General features: G+C 39.0%; 1 protein-coding gene across 1 annotated transcript in view; it reads left to right on the forward strand.

Annotated features, from left to right (window-relative positions):
- Positions 1-2,304: 2,304 nt before the first annotated feature.
- Positions 2,305-22,035, forward strand: part of si:ch211-80h18.1 (uncharacterized protein LOC555593 homolog) — a 31,795-nt gene continuing 12,064 nt past the window's right edge. Inside the window, exons 1-23 of the mRNA XM_064979116.1 lie at positions 2,305-2,381; positions 3,076-3,140; positions 3,223-3,285; positions 4,043-4,078; positions 4,558-4,599; positions 5,009-5,056; positions 5,334-5,378; positions 6,594-6,695; positions 6,822-6,872; positions 7,015-7,041; positions 7,172-7,216; positions 7,440-7,496; positions 8,169-8,237; positions 13,221-13,271; positions 19,691-19,750; positions 19,896-19,946; positions 20,041-20,097; positions 20,215-20,259; positions 20,363-20,407; positions 20,490-20,537; positions 20,658-20,693; positions 21,384-21,449; positions 21,956-21,994. Coding sequence (XP_064835188.1) covers positions 2,371-2,381; positions 3,076-3,140; positions 3,223-3,285; positions 4,043-4,078; positions 4,558-4,599; positions 5,009-5,056; positions 5,334-5,378; positions 6,594-6,695; positions 6,822-6,872; positions 7,015-7,041; positions 7,172-7,216; positions 7,440-7,496; positions 8,169-8,237; positions 13,221-13,271; positions 19,691-19,750; positions 19,896-19,946; positions 20,041-20,097; positions 20,215-20,259; positions 20,363-20,407; positions 20,490-20,537; positions 20,658-20,693; positions 21,384-21,449; positions 21,956-21,994 — 1,159 coding nt within the window. The 5' untranslated portion in view covers positions 2,305-2,370. The remainder of the gene's footprint in view (positions 2,382-3,075; positions 3,141-3,222; positions 3,286-4,042; positions 4,079-4,557; positions 4,600-5,008; positions 5,057-5,333; positions 5,379-6,593; positions 6,696-6,821; positions 6,873-7,014; positions 7,042-7,171; positions 7,217-7,439; positions 7,497-8,168; positions 8,238-13,220; positions 13,272-19,690; positions 19,751-19,895; positions 19,947-20,040; positions 20,098-20,214; positions 20,260-20,362; positions 20,408-20,489; positions 20,538-20,657; positions 20,694-21,383; positions 21,450-21,955; positions 21,995-22,035) is intronic.

Consider the following 22,035-nt stretch of genomic DNA (forward strand, 5'->3'; position numbering starts at 1 on the left):
AAATAATCAAATCAAGTAACAGGGCAATTTACTTAAAAACATAGGTGAAAAATTTTTAAAAAAGAGATAAATCAATGCAAAAATGTATATATAATGTATATAACGTATATATAATGTATATAATGTATATAATGTATATATATATACATTTTTGCATTGATTTATCTCTTTTTTATATATATATTTATGTGTCTGTGTCTGTGTGTGTGTGTGTGTGTGTGTGTGTGTGTGTGTGTGTGTGTGTGTGTGTGTGTGTGTGTGTGTGTGTGTGTGTGTGTGTGTGTGTGTGTGTGTGTGTGTGTGTGTGTGTGTGTATGCGGTTTAAGTTTCTCAGTGTGACTAAAGTCTATAGAGTTAACAAAGTTATTGGGTTGATCAGGGGAACAGGCAGTCTTATATTTCAGTGGACAACAACGGGGGTCTGTTTTAATGGCAGAGGTAATTACTTTTGTTATGAAAGATATCCTTTTCCAGTTCATCAGGGAGAATTTATTAAACCAATAAGTCTCTGAGCTTCCAGATATTAATGACAGTGTAAAACAGTCCGTCGGCTTGCCCTGACCTGGGATGGGACTGATGCGAATTGGCAAGCTCAGCAGGAATGCAATCACCCGGCACTGGAGAAGGGGGCTCAACTAACAGTGTCTCTCCGGACAGCATTTGGTTTAATGTAGTATTCTAGTTGGCAAACAGAGGAGGGACTAAACAGCGGTTTAATAGCTAATATACAGGTAACTACCAAAATATTGGAAACACATGTAAATGAGGGATACAAAGTATATTGAAAGCAGGAGCTTCCTCACAGGCGTGGTTCCTAAGTTAATTAAGCAATTAACATCCCATCATGCTTAGGGTCAAGTACAAAAATGCTGGGCAGGCCATTATTATGGCAAATTTTGGGGTCTACCATGGCTATGCCCCCATAGGATGACAATGCCCCCATCCACCGGGCACGAGTGGTCACTGAATGGTTTGATTAGCATGAAAATGATGTAAACCATATGTCATGGCCGTCTCAGTCAACAGATCTCAACCCAATTGAACACTTATGGGAGATTCTGGAGCAGTGCCTGACACATTGTTTTCCACCACCAACAAAACACTAAATTATGGAATTTATTGTGGAAGAATGGTGTTGCATCCCTCCGATAGAGTTCCAGACATAGAATCTATGCCAAGGTGCATTGAAGCTGTTCTGGCACGTGTTGGCCCAACGCCCTATATAGAAGTTATGTTGGTGCTTCCTTTATTTTGGCAGTTACCAATAGAAAAAAAAGATGGTGAGTAAGAAAAGGCAAGTTGTTTTTCATGACAGTATCCAGTAACATCATGGAAAACTTGGATCAAAAGGCTTCAAGTTGTCTTTATGTGGGCTGGAAGTACACTATTTCCTGGGAAAAAAAGTCTCATGGCAAGTTTGACTACTATGTTCATATCTACGGCACTCTTAGGCCTTAAAACATAACTAATGAGAAGGGAGCATAAAGCCTTACTCAACATCGACTAGTCTTACCCATTATCCCGGAGGTGTGTTTCGGGAAGGGGAGAGGTGCGACACAGAAAAACCCTTTGGAGTCTCTTTGTGTCTGTCTGCCTCTCTCTTGGTGGCTCTGGAGAACCAGTCTCTACAGATCAGTATCACCATCTCCCTGTCAGGCCCATCTTCAACAGGGGGGCCACTAGAACCAAAACACTATTCATAATCCACAACCCATAACCCCATCCTCAGAAACACTGCTGCTGCTCTTTTCATGTCTCCTGTCTGTCAGCGAACAGGAAATGAGAGCAGAATGCAGTAGGCCACTCTGTTTCATTTCATAAGAAGGGTGGCTGTGCCCTCCACTGGCAGAGCAGCTCAACTGTTGATCTCAGAGCTGAGAGGTTAGACTAGAGGTGACAGCTCATGTCAGGGGGATTCAGGGAAGGCAAGGAGGTAGAGCAATCCGACCTGTTTTCTCTCCCCAGTAGGCTTACTCTTCACCACTGTCCACATCTATCTATTTGTCTCACTCTCAGCAAGATCCACCAGTAAGAGACTGCCTGACTCAGGACTTGTTTGAAATGTTTGAATATTCATATTGGAATTGTTCATTTTAGAAATTCCTTTTTTGTTGTTGTTGTATCTTTATAATGTTAATGTGTTTTGAAGTATTTGACCTGTAGAGAAATGAACCTTGCTAGGGAGTAGCTGAGCTCAACTGGTAGGGGCTGGGGTTATAACATAAGTCCTGCCCCTTCCTAAAATGGGGGGATGAGAGGGTATAAAACATATAGCGGTGCCCAGTCATGCAGAAGGAAGACTAAAGCCCTGGGTGCTACATGCTGTATATGTCTACTCCTGAGTTCCCCACATAGATCTTTAGAAAAAACATGTGGTCACGGTGAGTAAACAATGAAGCGCTGCAAATGTTGTGTGTCGTGAATGACGAAGCAGGGAATTTTAGTCATGAAATGTTGCATCTTGGTCCAGGCGTATTGTTTTGATCAAAGCGAGAGATTTTTGTTAGGCCTTGATTATGATTGTTGTCATGTAATTGGTGATGTAATTGATCAATGTATGATGATTCTCAGGGTTAGTATCCACACAATGAAAAATGTGCTAGTAATGCACTGACATTTCATATGACTAAGATAATTGTTTTTCAAGAGCTTGAGAATGATTTTTTGTCATCTAAATAAATGTTTGCTGTTGATACTGATGTTGAAGAATACATACTATCTGATAAAATAGCTGACAGTTCTAGTCTTAGCATTATGTTGAATGCTTCCTATTGGGTTCATTTGGCACTCTTTCTTGATTCTTCCTCTTGATGTAACACAATTGATATGATGGTGACATCTTCGATTTATGCACTGAGGACATCAAATATGATATGGATGAGAAGAATATGCACTTAACGTATGACAGACTTATCAATCCACAATGAAATTTCACTTCCATCTGCAAAACTGTATTCTCAACTTGAATCATACACTTGAGATTGGACTAGGGATATAATTTAACCTTGTTATAAAACATTTGATATTAACCTATGTTTCCGTCCATCTTTTGATATACATCTTCTTTATCTGCAGAAATCTTTTAATTGCTTCTGTAATTGTCTTTTTGGCAACAACAATTTCAACTGCTCCTGTGGAAGGTATGGAAGTAGCTCATTGAATCAAAGTTGTATTCATTGGGATATTTGAACAGGTAAACAACTCAATGCCTTCTTCCTTCAGAGAAAGAGCCGGAGGAGATAGAGGTAGAGGACGGTGAAGAGGAACTCTCAGAAGAGGAGGATGGTATGAGATGGGAGGGAGGGAGGTTTGGGGAAGGATGAGGGAGTGGGGATGGGGGGGTTAGAGTCATGTGTCAGGACACCATAGGACTAGCTAGTGCTGGTACGACGAAGAGAATGGGCCTAGCCTAAATGTGACAAAGTAAGCTATTAACAAACAAAAAATAATTCCCCCCCCAGGTTAACAGATTTCAAAACAAAGATCAATGCAGTCTTTTCTGATTATAAAATTAGGTAAAGAATACATAGAGTGAGAGTGTAGAAATGTCTAATATAACAAAATAAATTCTATGGAACTAATAAAAAAGGACAAACACTCTTTAAAGAAATGATAAAGTAATTTTTTGAAGTGCACTCAAACCTTTAAAGTTAATACCAATTTCCTCCACTCAAGCAGAAGGATATACACTCTTAGAAAAAAAGCTGGTATCTAGAACCTAAAAGGGTTCTTCGGCTGTCCCCATAAAATAACCCTTTGAATAACCCTTTTTGGTTCCAGGTAGAACCCTTTTTGGTTCCAGGTAGAACCCTTTTTGGTTCCAGGTAGAACCCTTTTTGGTTCCAGGTAGAACCCTTTTGGAACCCTTTTTTCTATAAGTGTAACCTTTCAGGACCAATTTTTGTATAATTTTTCGGGCACCTTTCCATTTGTTTCAACAGAGGGAACGACGTCTTCTAAATATGTGTGGAGCACAGACTTCTGGGAAGTATAGAATACGAGCATATATTTATGAAATGTCTCAACTTACTTTTCTTTTCAGATGATGATGACTCCAAGAGTCAGGAAAAGAATATGGGTGAGAAGTTAACAACTTGCCACCAATGAATAGAACATCTCTAACCTTTGTGCATAAACCAACGCCTACTTGTGTGACTAAAGTCCCATTTTGAGAGTAAACTTATGTAAACGGTTCAACTAAGAGCATAAATTTGTTTTTCCTGTTTGAATGTTTTGCATAATATTACCTTAACACGTTTCAAAGACAAATGGGCCTCATTAATTCTAAATACAAACAAAATATAAAATAGTGAAATAGTGGATATGTGAATATGATAAAGCTACAAAACAGGACATAAGAGTACATTTAAAGTAAAATCTCACATATTGTTGGTATAAAACTATCATTAATCATAAGTATGTGCATGTGCGCATGCATGTAAACCTAAAATCCTCTCTAATAGGGTATAATACCAGATTAAAGGATGTTTATTGATAAAGACAATCATACAGAATCTCAAATAGAAGTATGTTTCTTTTCCCTTCTCTTCCCTCAAGGAATTGGAGCACAGCAAGCTACCACAGTATCTAAAGGCCTGGGTAAGACACATCTAATCCTCTCTTAGCTCAGGGGATAGGGCTTATGTTAACAACAGAATAGCTCTTAATTCAGTGAGTTCAACTCTGAGAAGTTCTTAGTGCAAAGTGGGGAAGTTGTCTTGAGTATAGACTTTAATCTGGTAAATGCTGCAGATATTTGGCTGATTTTTCTATTAGATAGCCTATCAGGAAAGTTAATTATATGATATTCATCATTCTTGAAATCAGACCATTTGAGACATTTCTGTTGAAGCATTCTTCCATAAAAGTGAGTTAAACTCACTGCAGAAGTCTGCAATATGTTTGATTCTTACAATACAGGATACATATTTGTAAAGAACTGTATTGAAATATTTTCAATGGACTGTTAAATAAGCTTGTCTAGACTTAAAGTCTGGTTTCCTTCTAGGTTTAAGCGCTCAGCCTGGCACCTCATTCCAGGGCGAAGCTCCGAATGGTAAGGGAGGACTTCCTTCATAACAGGCAATCCAAATACAATTTGTACATTTGAAAAATATTTTATAGGAACCCATTCATTTCCTTTACTGGTTCTGTAAGCGTACAGGCTGTAAGTTGGTTGTGTAATTGGTTATAAATGGGTATTGTGTGTAGGCTGATCTTGTAAAATTATTAAGGGCATTTCACATCAGAATTAAGACAAATCAGAAAAGAAGTCTTACGATGACTCTCAACATGAAATCCCTCACGAATTTGTGCACCCTTTCTTCCTGCAGGACATAAACTCAATGGGGATAGTGCCATGCAAGCTGGGCCTGACCGTGAGTCAGGCTCCATAATATGTGGCCGTTTTTTGATTATTTATTTCAACAAAAACTGTCTTACAATTTTACATATATATTTTCCTACGTGATATTGAGAAAATGTTGTTTGCTTTGTTACAGCATCAAGCAGTAGCAACGGTTATACATGAATTATACATCGGATTTGTGTTAGAAAAATTAGGCCATAACATTGCATTTCCATATTAATTATGCGTAATATGGATCTGGCACATGGACTGAGTTAAAGGGAAATTCCGCTGCTTTTCAATTTTCATTATCTCCACCACCAAACGAGTGTCTACCTAAGTGAAAACAATGCGTTTCTATGATCTGTTGTTAAAAGATAAGAAGATTCTAAAAAATGCTTCTCTGTGACATCACAGGGTAGGATTAAAAGTTTTTTTTAAACTGCAATGAGTTTCTAGCCAGAGGGAGGGTATTTTCTTGCTCCCCGTGTCACCGTGAATCTCATAGTGTTTGAAAATCATTGATTTTGATGATGTCAAGGGGTAGAACTTTTTAATTATATATTTTTGTACAAAGCGCAGAAATGCACCGTTTTCACATATGTAGACACTGGTATTGTGTTGGAGAAAATGAAATGAGGTTAGAAAGTGGAGGAATTGCCTTTTAACACAGGAAGCCCAATTCTGATATTTGTGCAACTTATAAATTGAATTGGATTTATTTGGGTTAAGACACAGAGAACAAAATGTACAATGTGGACCTAAAAGATAGCACTTAAAAGGGGCGGCAGGTAGCCTAGTGGTTTGAGTGTTTGGCCAGTAGCCAAAAGGTTGCTGGATCGAATACCCGAACTGACGAGGTAAAAATCTGTTGTTCTGCCCCTAAACAAGAAACCCACTAGTATTAACCCACTGTTCCCTGGTAGGCTGTCATTGTAAATAAGAATTTGTTCATAACTGACTTGCCTAGTTAAATGAAGGTTAAATATATATATATATATGAATGAAAACACTTGTTTCCAAAGTGTTCCTTGATGGTGATAACACATATAATGAAGACAAAACAATCATATAACATTAATTTATATTGACATCCTAAAAAGTGGCACTATACATTTTGACAAATCACATCAACTCTTTTGACCATATTTGGGCAGAATATTAGAATTGGGGTGCCTGTGTAAATGCAGTCATGGTGGAATACATTTGTGGAATGAATGGCCTGATGAGTTCCTATCTGCTTCAGGTAATGGTGGTGGTGGAGGAGGAGGAGGGGGAGGTGGTGGTGGTGGAGGAGGAGGAGGTGGAGGACATTCACATACTTCATCATCTGACCCCAGCTCCCATGGTAAAGCCTTGTTCTGTCATCTTCTCCATGTTATTACCACTTTATTCTGAACTGTCATGTTAAGTGATACAAGTTTTGTTTAAACAATCAGTTTTTACTTATTTCTTAACATCCCCTGTCTTTCAGATGCTTCTTTGCCAGGACATGCAGGCTCCTCTTTAGATACCAGTATTGCAGGTCAAATTACTTATTATAAATGTTTAATTATTAATCAAGTCATATAATATTTGAAGTGATATCTCCATTGAATCTATCTAATAAACAGTGGTAAGTCTTTATCTTCTGCAATTTGATGAAAAGTGTTTTGCCTTCAATGCAGGTCCCAGTTTGGATCCGAGTCAAACAGGTAACGTAACACCCGCTCTCTCCACAAGCATTAAAGTAGACCAAAAAAACACCTGGATGTTTTACAAGCTCTGTCTGGATGGCGGTGGTTTGTCTCTATTGGGGAGGTTGAACTATTGATCTCTTGGCAGGTGCAGGCGCTCATGGCAGTTCAGTGTCACACGTACAAGCCCCAGGTAATCTCTCTGCCTTGCCTTGGTTCAATTCTATAACAATAGTCCAATAATGCATGACATAAAACCTGGATGAATTGTATTAACAGTAAATCAACATGAATCTCTTTGCTGAAGCTGAATATCAACATAATTATTTTAGGAAAAGTGGTTGTCCACCCAGGAACAGGGGTTGTCCACCCAGGAACAGGGGTTGTCCACCCAGGAACAGGGGTTGTCCACCCAGGAACAGGGGTTGTCCACCCAGGAACAGGGGTTGTCCACTCAGATACAATCTCTCACAGTAAGTCATCTTGGTCTACATTTGAAGAGTTTATTTCCAAAATGCAGACATTATTGCTTATGGGTATATACTTATGGGTATAAACAAGTTTGTGTAAAATATGTCTGTTCTCATATTTTACATTTAGAGATTTTAGATGTGTATGAAAATGTGTTTTTGTTTTGCTAAATGATTATATCCATTGTTTAGCTGGAATGGTATGTTTGTATGCTGTTTACTGTGGTTGTCTCACCTAGCTATCTTTAGATCAATGCACTTACTGTAAGTCGCTCTGGATAAGACCATCTGCTAAATGACTCAAATGTCAAATGCTAATGTTTTACCTACATATCTCATATTACTGTACATTTATTTATAAAACATTTAGTTATTTGTTAAATTTGACTGTGCAAAACCTAGCAGTACTACTTCTTTCTCTGAGAGAATTTTGAATAAAAGCATAATTTGTTGTTGATGTCATTGAACAACCCCACGCCCCGATTAGACAAAAAACACACCCATCTCTTTCATAATTTCTTTAAACAATAAAAGCTAATTTCCCAACATTTAAAAAAAATGAAAATGGATAAATAGCATTTTGGAATGAAACTCGTCATCTGTTTGTATAAACATATCTCAATGGTCCCTTGCAGTGATGAACTTAGTCTTATGTTCAATGTGTTTACCTTTTAGGCTCAATGGGACAAGCAGGAGGGAGCTCCACTCTCATCATTATCCATGAGGCTCATCCACAGCCTGCAGGTATCATTCACTACATAAAGCCACAGAACATTCTGGAGACAGACCTGTGACAAACAAACATATGCAGTTATGAGTTATAACGACCAATAATAATATCACTCAGTCATGTGTAGCAAACCGGTAACTAACAATCAAGTGAATGTGTGGGTTTGGATAAGGACCATTGATAACACATAGTCAGGAACACTTTGTCTTTAATATTTTATTTTAGTGTCAGCCCATCAACAAATGGGCTGACACTAAACATTATTATGGTAAACATTATTATTAGGCTGCAGTCAAATGGCCAAATCGACCTCTAGTGGTCTTATGGGTGTGTCTTTAATATTTTTCATAATTTCATAAATAATAAACTTAATTTTTGAAAACAAGCCTTATAATCCAGTGTTTCTATGTCAAACAGTTTTGTTTTATTTCAGTCTTCTGTGATGTGTCTATAAAGTCTAATATTGGGATGAAATCTCAAAATGTAATACATTTCAACTCTATATCTGACATGGTACAGGTGTCAAAATGTTTTAAGCCCATAACCATGTGTGTGAGGTGTGTACTTCTTAGAAGGCTGCTGAGGGGAGGACGGCTCATAATAATGTCTGGGACGGAGTGAATGGAATGGTATCAAACACATAGAAACCATGTGTTTGATGCGTTCAATATAATTCCATTGATTCCATCCCAGCCATTACTAATAGCCCGTCCACCACAATGAAGTTGCCTGTGGTATACCTTGTTTCAAGGTAGATCTGTTTAAGACTACCAAGAAACACTGTTTGACCCAGATTTACCCCACTGCAGTAAAATGCTATTCATAATTTACATTTCCAAGACACTCTGCATATTAAGTACAGTATGTAAAGTACATCACAAATATGATACACAACTAGCATGCTTACAATGTTTAAATCAAGGCATCATTGTATTGTTATTACAGGTGGCATCATTGTATTGTTATTACAGGTGGCAGCATTTTATTGTTATTACAGGTGGCATCATTGCATTGTTATTGCAGGTGGCATCATTGTATTGTTATCACAGGTGGCATCATTGCATTGTTATTACAGGTGGCAGCATTGTATTGTTATTACAGGTGGCATCATTGTATTGTTATTACAGGTGGCAGCATTGTATTATTATTACAGGTGGCATCATTGTATTGTTATTACAGGTGGCAGCATTGTATTGTTATTACAGGTGGCAGCATTGTATTGTTATTACAGGTGGCATCATTGTATTGTTATTACAGGTGGCATCATTGTATTGTTATTACAGGTGGCAGCATTGTATTGTTATTACAGGTGGCATCATTGTATTGTTATTACAGGTGGCAGCATTGTATTGTTTTTACAGGTGGCAGCATTGTATTGTTATTGCAGGTGGCATCATTGTATTGTTATTACAGGTGGCATCATTGTATTGTTATTACAGGTGGCATCATTGTATTGTTATTACAGGTGGCATCATTGTATTGTTATTACAGGTGGAGGCATTGTATTGTTATTACAGGTGGCTGCATTTTATTGTTATTACAGTGGGCATCATTGTATTGTTATTACAGGTGGCATCATTGTATTGTTATTACAGGTGGCAGCATTGTATTGTTATTACAGGTGGCATCATTGTATTGTTATTACAGGTGGCAGCATTGTATTGTTTTTACAGGTGGCAGCATTGTATTGTTATTGCAGGTGGCATCATTGTATTGTTATTACAGGTGGCATCATTGTATTGTTATTACAGGTGGCATCATTGTATTGTTATTACAGGTGGCATCATTGTATTGTTATTACAGGTGGCGGCATTGTATTGTTATTACAGGTGGCTGCATTTTATTGTTATTACAGTGGGCATCATTGTATTGTTATTACAGGTGGCATCATTGTATTGTTATTACAGGTGGCATCATTGTATTGTTATTACAGGTGGCAGCATTGTATTGATATTACAGGTGGCAGCATTGTATTGTTATTACAGGTGGCATCATTGTATTGGTATTACAGGTGGCATCATTGTATTGTTATTACAGGTGGCATCATTGTATTGTTATTACAGGTGGCATCATTGTATTGTTATTACAGGTGGCATCATTGTATTGTTATTACAGGTGGCAGCATTGTATTGTTATTACAGGTGTCAGCATTGTGCGGCAGGGTAGCCTAGTGGTTAGAGTGTAGGACTAGTAACAGAAAGGTTGCAAGTTCAAACCCCCGAGCTGACAAGGTACAAATCTGTCGTTCTGCCCCTGAACAGGCAGTTAACCCACTGTTCCTAGGCCGTCATTGAAAATAAGAATTTGTTCTTAACTGACTTGCCTAGTAAAATAAAGGTAAAATTTAAAAAAAATGGTATTGTTATTACAGGTTGCAGCATTGTATTGTTATTACAGGTGGCATCATTGTATTGTTATTACAGGTGGCAGCATTGTATTGTTATTACAGGTGGCATCATTGTATTGTTTTTACAGGTGGCATCATTGTATTGTTATTACAGGTGGCAGCATTTTATTGTTATTACAGGTGGCATCATTGCATTGTTATTGCAGGTGGCATCATTGTATTGTTATTACAGGTGGCATCATTGTATTGTTATTACAGGTGGCATCATTGCATTGTTATTACAGGTGGCATCATTGTATTGTTATTACAGGTGGCATCATTGTATTGTTATTACAGGTGGCAGCATTGGATTGTTATTACAGCTGGCATCATTGTATTGTTATTACAGGTGGCATCATTGTATTGTTATTACAGGTGGCATTATTTTATTGTTATTACAGGTGGCATCATTGTATTGTTATTACAGGTGGCAGCATTGTATTGTTATTACAGGTGGCATCATTGTATTGTTATTACAGGTGACATCATTGTATTGTTATTACAGGTGGCATCATTGTATTGTTATTACAGGTGGCAGCATTGTATTGTTATTACAGGTGGCAGCATTGTATTGTTATTACAGGTGGCATCATTGTATTGTTATTACAGGTGGCAGCATTGTATTGTTATTACAGGTGGCATCATTGTATTGTTATTACAGGTGGCATCATCGTATTGTTATTACAGGTGGCATTATTGTATTGTTATTACAGGTGGCAGCATTGTATTGTTATTACAGGTGGCATCATTGTATTGTTATTACAGGTGGCATCATTGTGTTGTTATTACAGGTGGCATCATTGTATTGTTATTACAGGTGGCATCATTGTATTGTTATCACAGGTGGCATCATTGTATTGTTATTACAGGTGGCATAATTGTATTGTTATTACAGGTGGCATCATTGTATTGTTATTACAGGTGGCATCATTGTATTGTTATTACAGGTGGCAGTATTGTATTGTTATTACAGGTGGCATCATTGTATTGTTATTACAGGTGGCAGTATTGTATTGTTATTACAGGTGGCATCATTGTATTGTTATTACAGGTGGCAGTATTGTATTGTTATTACAGGTGGCATAATTGTATTGTTATTACAGGTGGCAGTATTGTATTGTTATTACAGGTGGCATCATTGTATTGTTATTACAGGTGGCATAATTGTATTGTTATTACAGGTGGCATCATTGTATTGTTATTACAGGTGGCAGCATTGTATTGTTATTACAGGTGGCATCATTGTATTGTTATTACAGGTGGCAGCATTGTATTGTTATTACAGGTGGCAGCATTGTATTGTTATTACAGGTGGCATCATTGTATTGTTATTACAGGTGGCAGCATTGTATTGTTATTACAGGTGGCATCATTGTATTGTTATTACAGGTGGCATCATTGTATTGTTATCACAGGTGGCATCATTGTATTGTTATTACAGGTGGCAGTATTGTATTGTTATTACAGGTGGCATAATTGTATTGTTATTACAGGTGGCATCATTGTATTGTTATTACAGGTGGCAGTATTGTATTGTCATTACAGGTGGCATCATTGTATTGTTATTACAGGTGGCAGTATTGTATTGTTATTACAGGTGGCATCATTGTATTGTTATCACAGGTGGCATCATTGTATTGTTATCACAGGTGGCATCATTGTATTGTTATTACAGGTGGCATAATTGTATTGTTATTACAGGTGGCATCATTGTATTGTTATTACAGGTGGCAGCATTGTATTGTTATTACAGGTGGCAGCATTGTATTGTTATTACAGGTGGCATCATTGTATTGTTATTACAGGTGGCAGCATTGTATTGTTATTACAGGTGGCAGCATTGTATTGTTATTACAGGTGGCATCATTGTATTGTTATTACAGGTGGCATCATTGTATTGTTATCACAGGTGGCATCATTGTATTGTTATTACAGGTGGCAGTATTGTATTGTTATTACAGGTGGCATAATTGTATTGTTATTACAGGTGGCATCATTGTATTGTTATTACAGGTGGCAGTATTGTATTGTTATTACAGGTGGCATCATTGTATTGTTATTACAGGTGGCAGTATTGTATTGTTATTACAGGTGGCATCATTGTATTGTTATCACAGGTGGCATCATTGTATTGTTATCACAGGTGGCATCATTGTATTGTTATTACAGGTGGCATAATTGTATTGTTATTACAGGTGGCATCATTGTATTGTTATTACAGGTGGCATCATTGTATTGTTATTACAGGTGGCAGTATTGTATTGTTATTACAGGTGGCATCATTGTATTGTTATTACAGGTGGCATCATTGTATTGTTATTACAGGTGGCATCATTGTATTGTTATTACAGGTGGCATAATTGTATTGTTATTACAGGTGGCATCATTGTATTGTTATTACAGGTGGCAGCATTGTATTGTTATTACAGGTGGCATCATTGTATTGTTATTACAGGTGGCAGCATTGTATTGTTATTACAGGTGGCAGCATTGTATTGTTATTACAGGTGGCATCATTGTATTGTTATTACAGGTGACATCATTGTATTGTTATCACAGGTGGCAGCATTGTATTGTTATTACAGGTGGCATCATTGTATTGTTTTTGCAGGTGGCAGCATTCATACATTTGATGCTGCTGGCTATCAGACTGAGGCTCCAAGTAAGTGCATCCTGACACTAAAGAAGCAGACAGACACTATCACCATGAATGGAAAAACATTAGTTTACAATAAATTACATAAATGAAGAATGAACAACACAGGCACACAACTGTATAGATGTAAAATCTTAATTTGATCAATCTCTGGTTGCTGAAAATGTTCCTGCATCGCAGGAAATGCCAATGAGCTTTGTGCTAAATATAAATTCCCTAAAAACTCTCACTAACACACGATTATATTAACAGTATTGCACTTTTCACATAGCCTACTTTTGGCCAGCTAATAGCCAAACCACCGATAAAGCAACATTATGGACTAAAAGTCAAAATCGTGTTGCTGCAGGATTATTTTTGCAATGACAATATACACTACAGTTCAAATGTTTGGGGTCAATTAGAAATGTCCTTGATTTTGAAAGAAAAGCACATTATATGTCTATTAAAATAACATAAAATTGATCAGAAATACAATGTAGACATTGTTAATGTTGTATATTTCTATATTTCTATATCAGCAACCATCAGCAACCATCATTCCTGTGTTCCAATGGCACTTTGTGTTAGCTAATCCAAGTTTACCATTTTAAAAGGCTAATGGATCATTAGCATTAGACAACCCTTTTGCAATTATGTTAGCACAGCTGAAAACAACTGTTAATCTGATTAAAGAGGCAATAAAACTGGACTTCTTAGACTAGTTGAGTATCTGGAGCATCAATATTTGTGGGTTTGATTACAGGCTCAGAATGGCCAGAAGGAAAGACCTTTCTTCTGAAACTGGTCAGTCTATTCTTGTTCTGAGAAATGAAGGCTATTCCGTTGAAGAAATTGGCAAGAAACTGCAGATCTCGTACAACACTGTGTACTAATCCCTTCACAGAATAGCGCAAACTGGCTCTAACCAGAATAGAAAGAGGAGTGGGAGGCCCCGGTGCACAACTGAGCAAGAGGACAAGTACAGTAGAGTGTGTAGTTTGAGAAACAGTCCTCAACTAGCAGCTTCATTAAATAGTACCCTCAAAACACCAGTCTCAACGTCAACAGTGAAGAGGCGACTACGGGATGCTGGCCTTCTAGGCAGAGTTCCTCTGTCCAGTGTCTGTGTTCTTTTGCCCATCTAAATCTTCTCTTTTTATTGGCCAGTCTGAGATATGGCTTTTTCATGGCAACTCTGCCTAGAAGGTCAGCAACCCGGGGTCGCCTCTTCACTGTTGACATTGAGACTGGTGTTTTGCGGGTACTATTTAATGAAGCTGCAAGTAGTACACAGCGTTGTATGAGATTTTTCTTGGAGGTTTCTTGCATGGAATAGACTTCATTTCTCAGAACAAGAATAGACTGACGAGTTTCATTTTGACATTTAGAGCCTGTAATCGAACCCACAAATGCTGATGCTCCAGACACTCAACTAGTCTAAAGAAGGCCAGTTTTATTGCCTCTTTAATCAGCACAACAGTTTACAGCCGTGCTAACATAATTGCAAAAGGGTTGTCTCATGATCAATTAGCCTTTTAAAATGATAAACTTGGATTAGCTAACACAACGTGCCCTTGGAACACAGGAGTGATGGTTGATGATAATGGGCCTCTTAATGTAGTATCTACATAGGCATACAAAGTCAGCCATTTCCAGCTGCATTAGTCATTTACAACATTAACAATGTCTGCACTATATTTCTGATACATTTTATGTTATTTTAATTGGCAACAATAATATATTTTCTTTCAAAAACAAGGACATTTCTAAGTGACCCTACAATTTTTAAAGGTAATGTAGGTCAAATTAAGATCCTACATATGTATGTAATACTTTTACAGATACAGGTACAGTGGGGCAAAAAAAGTATTTAGTCAGCCACCAATTGTGCAAGTTCTCCAACCTTAAAAAGATGAGAGAGGCCTGTAATTTTCATCATAGGTAAACTTCAACTATGACAGACAAAATGAGAAAAAAAATCCAGAAAATCACATTTTTAATTAATTAATTTGCAAATTTGCAAACAGACCTGTAAGAGGCTTCATTAAGAGGCTCCTCTGTCCTCCACTCGTTACCTGTGTTAATGACACCTGTTTGAACTTGTTATCAGTATAAAAGACACCTGTCCACAACCTCAAACAGTCACACTCCAAACTCCACTATGGCCAAGACCAAATAGCTGTCAATGGACACCAGAAACAAAATTGTAGACCTGTAACAGGCTGGGAAGACTGAATCTGTAATAGGTAAGCAGCTTGGTTTGAAGAAATCAACTGTGGGAGCAATTATTAGGAAATGGAAGACATACAAGACCACTGATAATCTCCCTCGATCTGGGGCTCTACAAAAGATCTCACCCCGTGGGGTCAAAATGATCACAAGAACGGTGAGCAAAAATCCCAGAACCACATGGGGGGACCTAGTGAAAAACCTGCAGAGAGCTGGGACCAAAGTAACAAAGCCTACCATCAGTAACACACTACGCTGCCAGGGACTCAAATCCTGCAGTGCCAGACGTGTCCCCCTGCTTAAGCCAGTACATGTCCAGGCCCATCTGAAGTTTGCTAGAGAGCATTTGGTTGATCCAGAAGAAGATTGGGAGAATGTCATATTCAACTCCCTCCAAAGGCTCAAATGAAACCAAAATATAACTTTTTGGTAAAAACTCAACTCGTGTTTGGAGGACAAAGAATGCTGAGTTGCATCCAAAGAACACCATACCTACTGTGAAGCATGGGGGTGGAAACATCATGCTTTGGGGCTGTTTTTCTACAAAGGGACCAGGACGACTGATCCGTGTAAAGGAAAGAATGAATGGGACCATGTATCGTGAGATTTTGAGTGAAAACCTCCTTCCATCAGCAAGGGCATTGAAGATGAAACGTGGCTGGGTCTTTCAGCATGACAATGATCACAAACACACCGCCCGGGCAACGAAGGAGTGGCTTCGTAAGAAGCATTTCAAGGTCCTGGAGTGGCCTAGCCAATCTCCAGATCTCAACCCCATAGAAAATCTTTGGAGGGAGTTGAAAGTCTGTGTTGCCCAGCAACAGCCCCAAAACATCACTGCTCTTGAGGAGATCTGCATGGAGGAATGGGCCAAAATACCAGCAACAGTGTGTGAAAACATTGTGAAGACTTACAGAAAACGTTTTGAGATAAACTTTTGTTATTGACCAACTACTTATTTTCCACCATAATTTGCAAATAAATTCATTAAAAATCCTACAATGTGATGTTCTGGATTTTTTTTCTTCTCATTTTGTCTGTCATAGTTGAAGTGTACCTATGATGAAAATTACAGGCCTCTCTCATCTTTTTAAGTGGGAGAACTTGCACAATTGGTGGCTGACTAAATACTTTTTTGCCCCACTGTATATTGGTAGCTTTCTTGCAATAATACTTGCACTTGTCTTTTCTTTCTAGCACTGCATTTCTAGCACTGACTTTACTAGCACTGACTTTACTAGCACTGACTCTACGAGCACTGACTTTACTAGAACTGACTTTCCTAGCACTGACTTTCCTAGCACATAATTTCTAGTGCTGACTTTACTAACATTGACTTTCTAGTACTGACTTTCCTAGTACTGACTTTCTAGCACTGACTTTACTAGCACTGACTTTACTAGCCCGGACTTTCTTGCGCTAACTTTCCAGTGCTGACTTTCTAGCACTGACTTTCTAGCACTGCCTTTCAAGCGCTGACTTTCTTAGCACTGAAATTACTAGAGCTGACTTTCCTAGCACTGACTTTACTAGAACTGACTTTCCTAGCACTGACTTTCCTAGCACATAATTTCTAGTGCTGACTTTACTAACATTGACTTTCTAGTACTGACTTTCCTAGTACTGACTTTCTAGCACTGACTTTACTAGCACTGACTTTACTAGCCCGGAATTTCTTGCGCTAACTTTCTAGTGCTGACTTTCTAGCACTGACTTTCTAGCACTGCCTTTCAAGCGCTGACTTTCTTAGCACTGAAATTACTAGAGCTGACTTTCCTAGCACTGACTTTACTAGCACTGACTTTACTATCACTGACTTTCCTAGCACTGACTTTCCTAGCATGGACTTTACTAGCACTGACTTTCTAGCACTGACTTTCTAGCACTGACTTTACTAGCACAGACTTTACTAGCACTGACTTTACTAGCACTGACTTTACTAGCACGGACTTTCTAGCACTGACTTTCTAGCACTGACTTTACTAGCACGGACTTTCTAGCACTGACTTTCTAGCACTGACTTTCTAGCACTGACTTTACTAGCACTGACTTTATTAGCACTGACTTTCCTAGCACTGACTTTCTAGCACTGACTTTACTAGCACAGACTTTCCTAGCACTGACTTTCTAGCACTGACTTTCTAGCACTGACTTTACTAGCACAGACGTTCCTAGCACTGACTTTCTAGCACTGACTTTCCTAGCACTGACTTTCTAGCACTGACTTTCTAGCACTGACTTTCTAGCACTGACTTTCCTAGCACTGACTTTCCTAGCACTGACTTTCCTAGCACTGACTTTACGAGCACTGACTTTACTAGCACTGACTTTACTAGCACTGACTTTACTAGCACTGACTTTCTAGCACTGACTTTCCTAGCACTGACTTTCTAGCACTGACTTTCTAGCACTGACTTTCCTAGCACTGACTTTCTAGCACTGACTTTACTAGCACAGACTTTCCTAGCACTGACTTTACTAGCACTGACTTTCTAGCACTGACTTTACTAGCACTGACTTTCTAGCACTGACTTTCTAGCACTGACTTTCTAGCACTGACTTTCCTAGCACTGACTTTCTAGCACAGACTTTCCTAGCACTGACTTTCTAGCACTGACTTTCTAGCACTGACTTTCCTAGCACTGACTTTCTAGCACAGACTTTCCTAGCACTGACTTTCTAGCACTGACTTTCCTAGCACTGACTTTCTAGCACTGACTTTCTAGCACTGACTTTCCTAGCACTGACTTTTCTAGCACTGACTTTCTAGCACTGACTTTCTAGCACTGACTTTCTAGCACTGACTTTCTAGCACTGACTTTTCTAGCACTGACTTTGCGAGCACAGGCTTTCCTAGCACTGACTTTTCTAGCACAGACTTTTCTAGCACTGACTTTCTAGCACTGACTTTCTAGCACTGACTTTCTAGCACTGACTTTACTAGCACTGACTTTCCTAGCACTGACTTTCTAGCACTGACTTTCTAGCACTGACTTTCCTAGCACTGACTTTCTAGCACTGACTTTACTAGCACAGACTTTCCTAGCACTGACTTTACTAGCACTGACTTTCTAGCACTGACTTTACTAGCACTGACTTTCTAGCACTGACTTTCTAGCACTGACTTTCTAGCACTGACTTTCCTAGCACTGACTTTCTAGCACTGACTTTCTAGCACTGACTTTCTAGCACTGACTTTCTAGCACTGACTTTCTAGCACAGACTTTCCTAGCACTGACTTTTTAGCACTGACTTTCCTAGCACTGACTTTCTAGCACTGACTTTCTAGCACTGACTTTCCTAGCACTGACTTTTCTAGCACTGACTTTCTAGCACTGACTTTCTAGCACTGACTTTACTAGCACTGACTTTCTAGCACTGACTTTCTAGCACTGACTTTCTAGCACTGACTTTCCTAGCACTGACTTTCTAGCACTGACTTTCTAGCACTGACTTTCTAGCACTGACTTTCTAGCACTGACTTTCTAGCACAGACTTTCCTAGCACTGACTTTTTAGCACTGACTTTCCTAGCACTGACTTTCTAGCACTGACTTTCTAGCACTGACTTTCCTAGCACTGACTTTTCTAGCACTGACTTTCTAGCACTGACTTTCTAGCACTGACTTTCTAGCACTGACTTTCTAGCACTGACTTTCCTAGCACTGACTTTTCTAGCACTGACTTTGCGAGCACAGACTTTCCTAGCACTGACTTTTCTAGCACAGACTTTTCTAGCACTGACTTTCTAGCACTGACTTTCTAGCACTGACTTTCCTAGCACTGACTTTTCTAGCACTGACTTTCTAGCACTGACTTTCCTAGCACTGACTTTACTAGCACAGACTTTTCTAGCACAGACTTTCCTAGCACTGACTTTTCTAGCACAGACTTTTCTAGCACTGACTTTCTAGCACTGACTTTACTAGCACTGACTTTTCTAGCACTGACTTTGCGAGCACAGACTTTCCTAGCACTGACTTTACGAGCACAGACTTTCCTAGCACTGACTTTCTAGCACTGACTTCACTTATAGCTGCTGTACTGAGGAAAAGTTGTGCTTACTATGACTGTGTTATCATATGTGGTTGTCTTACCTAGCTACTTTAAGATGAGTGCACTAACTGTAAATCGCTGTGGATAAGAGGGTCTGTTAAATGACTAAAATGTAAATGTAAATATGATTGATAAAGACATCTATTGTATGTGTTTCAGCAAGTGAGACTGAAATAGAGTCGCCTGAGTATGACACACCTGAGTCACCTGAGTTTAATGGTAAATATTTAAATTGTTCTATTTATTTTAGCCACATCATGTACCTGTGAACTGTGAAGAACACAATTATCTTACACTCCTTGGTATAATCCTACAAAGAAAAGAAGCGTCATGGTATTTATTGGATCTCAATGTTGTTTCCAAGGTAATGGTCACAAGCTGCTTATTGGAGGAGCAGTAGAAAATGGACATGCAGGTAAGGAGAAGGACTTCATTGCGCTTGATCAAAAAACAAGATGGAGTTTGGCATTTGTAAGGCCATTTTGATTGTCAATGTCTTTCTGTCTCAGCTATACCTGTAGTCACTGACCTCTTCATTGAGGACACAACTCACATGGATCCCACAGGTAACATCTAGCTGAAAATCCAATAAGGTTGAAGTCATGGGCTTGTTTGTTTAATGATAGGGCAAATGAGTAGACAATGGAATGCCTTGATACTTTTTAATAGGTTCAACATTTCAGGTGCTATGGATCCACTTGGTGCAAGTTCTCACCTGGACAATACAGGTGAGTGTCCAGGTGAGGGTGCTGTGTTTCATGCTTGGCTTCTGTCTGGTATATTTACTTGCTTCTCCATCATTTCATCACTTAATTCCGTATTGACATTCAGGTATTATCGACCAATCCAGCCATGACTTCCTCATTGGTTTAATGGGTGAGTGTTTGTATGAACTTATCTTTGATGTTTATTTTTAGGTATATTAAGTTTGTTCTTAATTAACTGTATGTCGTTCTAGGTGGTGTGGGGGATCCGTATGCTTCTGACATCCATATCGACATCTCAGGTGGGTTTGTCATCATAGCCCTTCTGTGTCTGCTTTCTGTTGGGTCTTTTCTGACTATAAAGAATCTCTGTTTTTCTTTGTTGAATCAAAAATATCTAACCAACACTGCTCTGTTGATAGATCACACTGGAACGACTTCTCAATTAGACTCAATAGGTATGTTTCTTCATCCAAGCTTCCCTTAGTCACTTCACTTGTTCCCTTGAAAGAAATGTTACAATGCAACACCTTTGGGAAAGTTACTCTGTGGGAGAGTCCTCTAATTTATATCAGATTTAAGCTATATTTAAACTGGCACAGACAATGTTATACTACACCTCTAAAGCGTCATTTTATTTAAGTACCTCTCTGTCCGAGGGTTAAAACAGCAAGCCACTAACTCCACTCTGAGAAGTTTATATTCCATATTTTGCTAGTTATCTGTGCTGCTGCAGAGTAAATCACTGTTACAGTTATTCCTGCTTTTGTAATAATTTACTCAAGGAAAACTGCTTTAAATCAGGTTTGATATATATCACTGGCTGTCTGGCGCTCTCTGCTCTCTCTCTCTCTCTGCTCTCTCTCTCTGCTCTCTCTCTTCTCTCTCTCTCTCTGTGCTCTCTGCTCCCTCTTCTCTCTCTCTCTCTCTGCTCTCTCTCTGCTCTCTCTCTCTTCCTGCTCTCTCTCTGCTCTCTCTCTCTGCTCTCTCTTCCTGCTCTCTCTGTGCTCTCTCTCTCTCTTCCTGATCTCTCTCTCTGCTCTCTCTCTCTTTCTCTCTGCTCTCTCTCTGCTCTCTCTCTTTCTCTCTGCTCTCTCTCTCTCTCTCTCTTTTCCTGCTCTCTTTGTTCTCTCTCTCCTCTCATCCAGCTGTGGGTTGGGGTCCAGGACCGGCGTTGTCGTCCAGTAGCAGCCCGGGTCCAGACGTTCCACCAGGTACCTACTGGCATGCCTTTCACCCTCTGCCAGGTCCTGTAAATCACCTCACCCCTCCCTCTTGTGTCGTCCCTCATCCTCGCAGGCTCAGTTCTCTACCTCACCTCGGATAGAGCTCCTCTCAGGCTTAATTCTCTAACTCGGAGAGAGCTCCTCGCAGGCTAATCATGACAGAGATTTCAGAGTGTCCAGGAGAATTTACGCCCCCATATATTCTTTTACTCCAAGATTATCATTGGGACCATGTGTTCCTGTCTGTGCAGACAGTGAGTTATTTGTGTAGCTGTGCATGTGAACTTTGTAGATCTTGACATTGTTTACTTTCACGGCTTCACTGTAGACTTTATGTCTTGGTGGAGTAGCACCGCCATCCCTGATGAATGGGGTCAGGCACTGCCTTTTAGAGACTCTATTAGGAGGGATGCCGTGCAACAAGAGATGAGGATTCACATAATCCAATCATTTATCTTCTTTCTTTCTCTGTGTGTCTGATGTTCTTCCTCCAGGCCTTGGAGATCACATAGGTCTAATAAGTGATTTTACAGGTAGGCATTGTGAGCCACAAATATAATCATTATCTAATAAA

The sequence above is a fragment of the Oncorhynchus masou genome, chromosome 12 (genome assembly GCF_036934945.1).
Source record: "Oncorhynchus masou masou isolate Uvic2021 chromosome 12, UVic_Omas_1.1, whole genome shotgun sequence".
NCBI classification, from domain to species: Eukaryota; Metazoa; Chordata; class Actinopteri; order Salmoniformes; family Salmonidae; genus Oncorhynchus; species Oncorhynchus masou.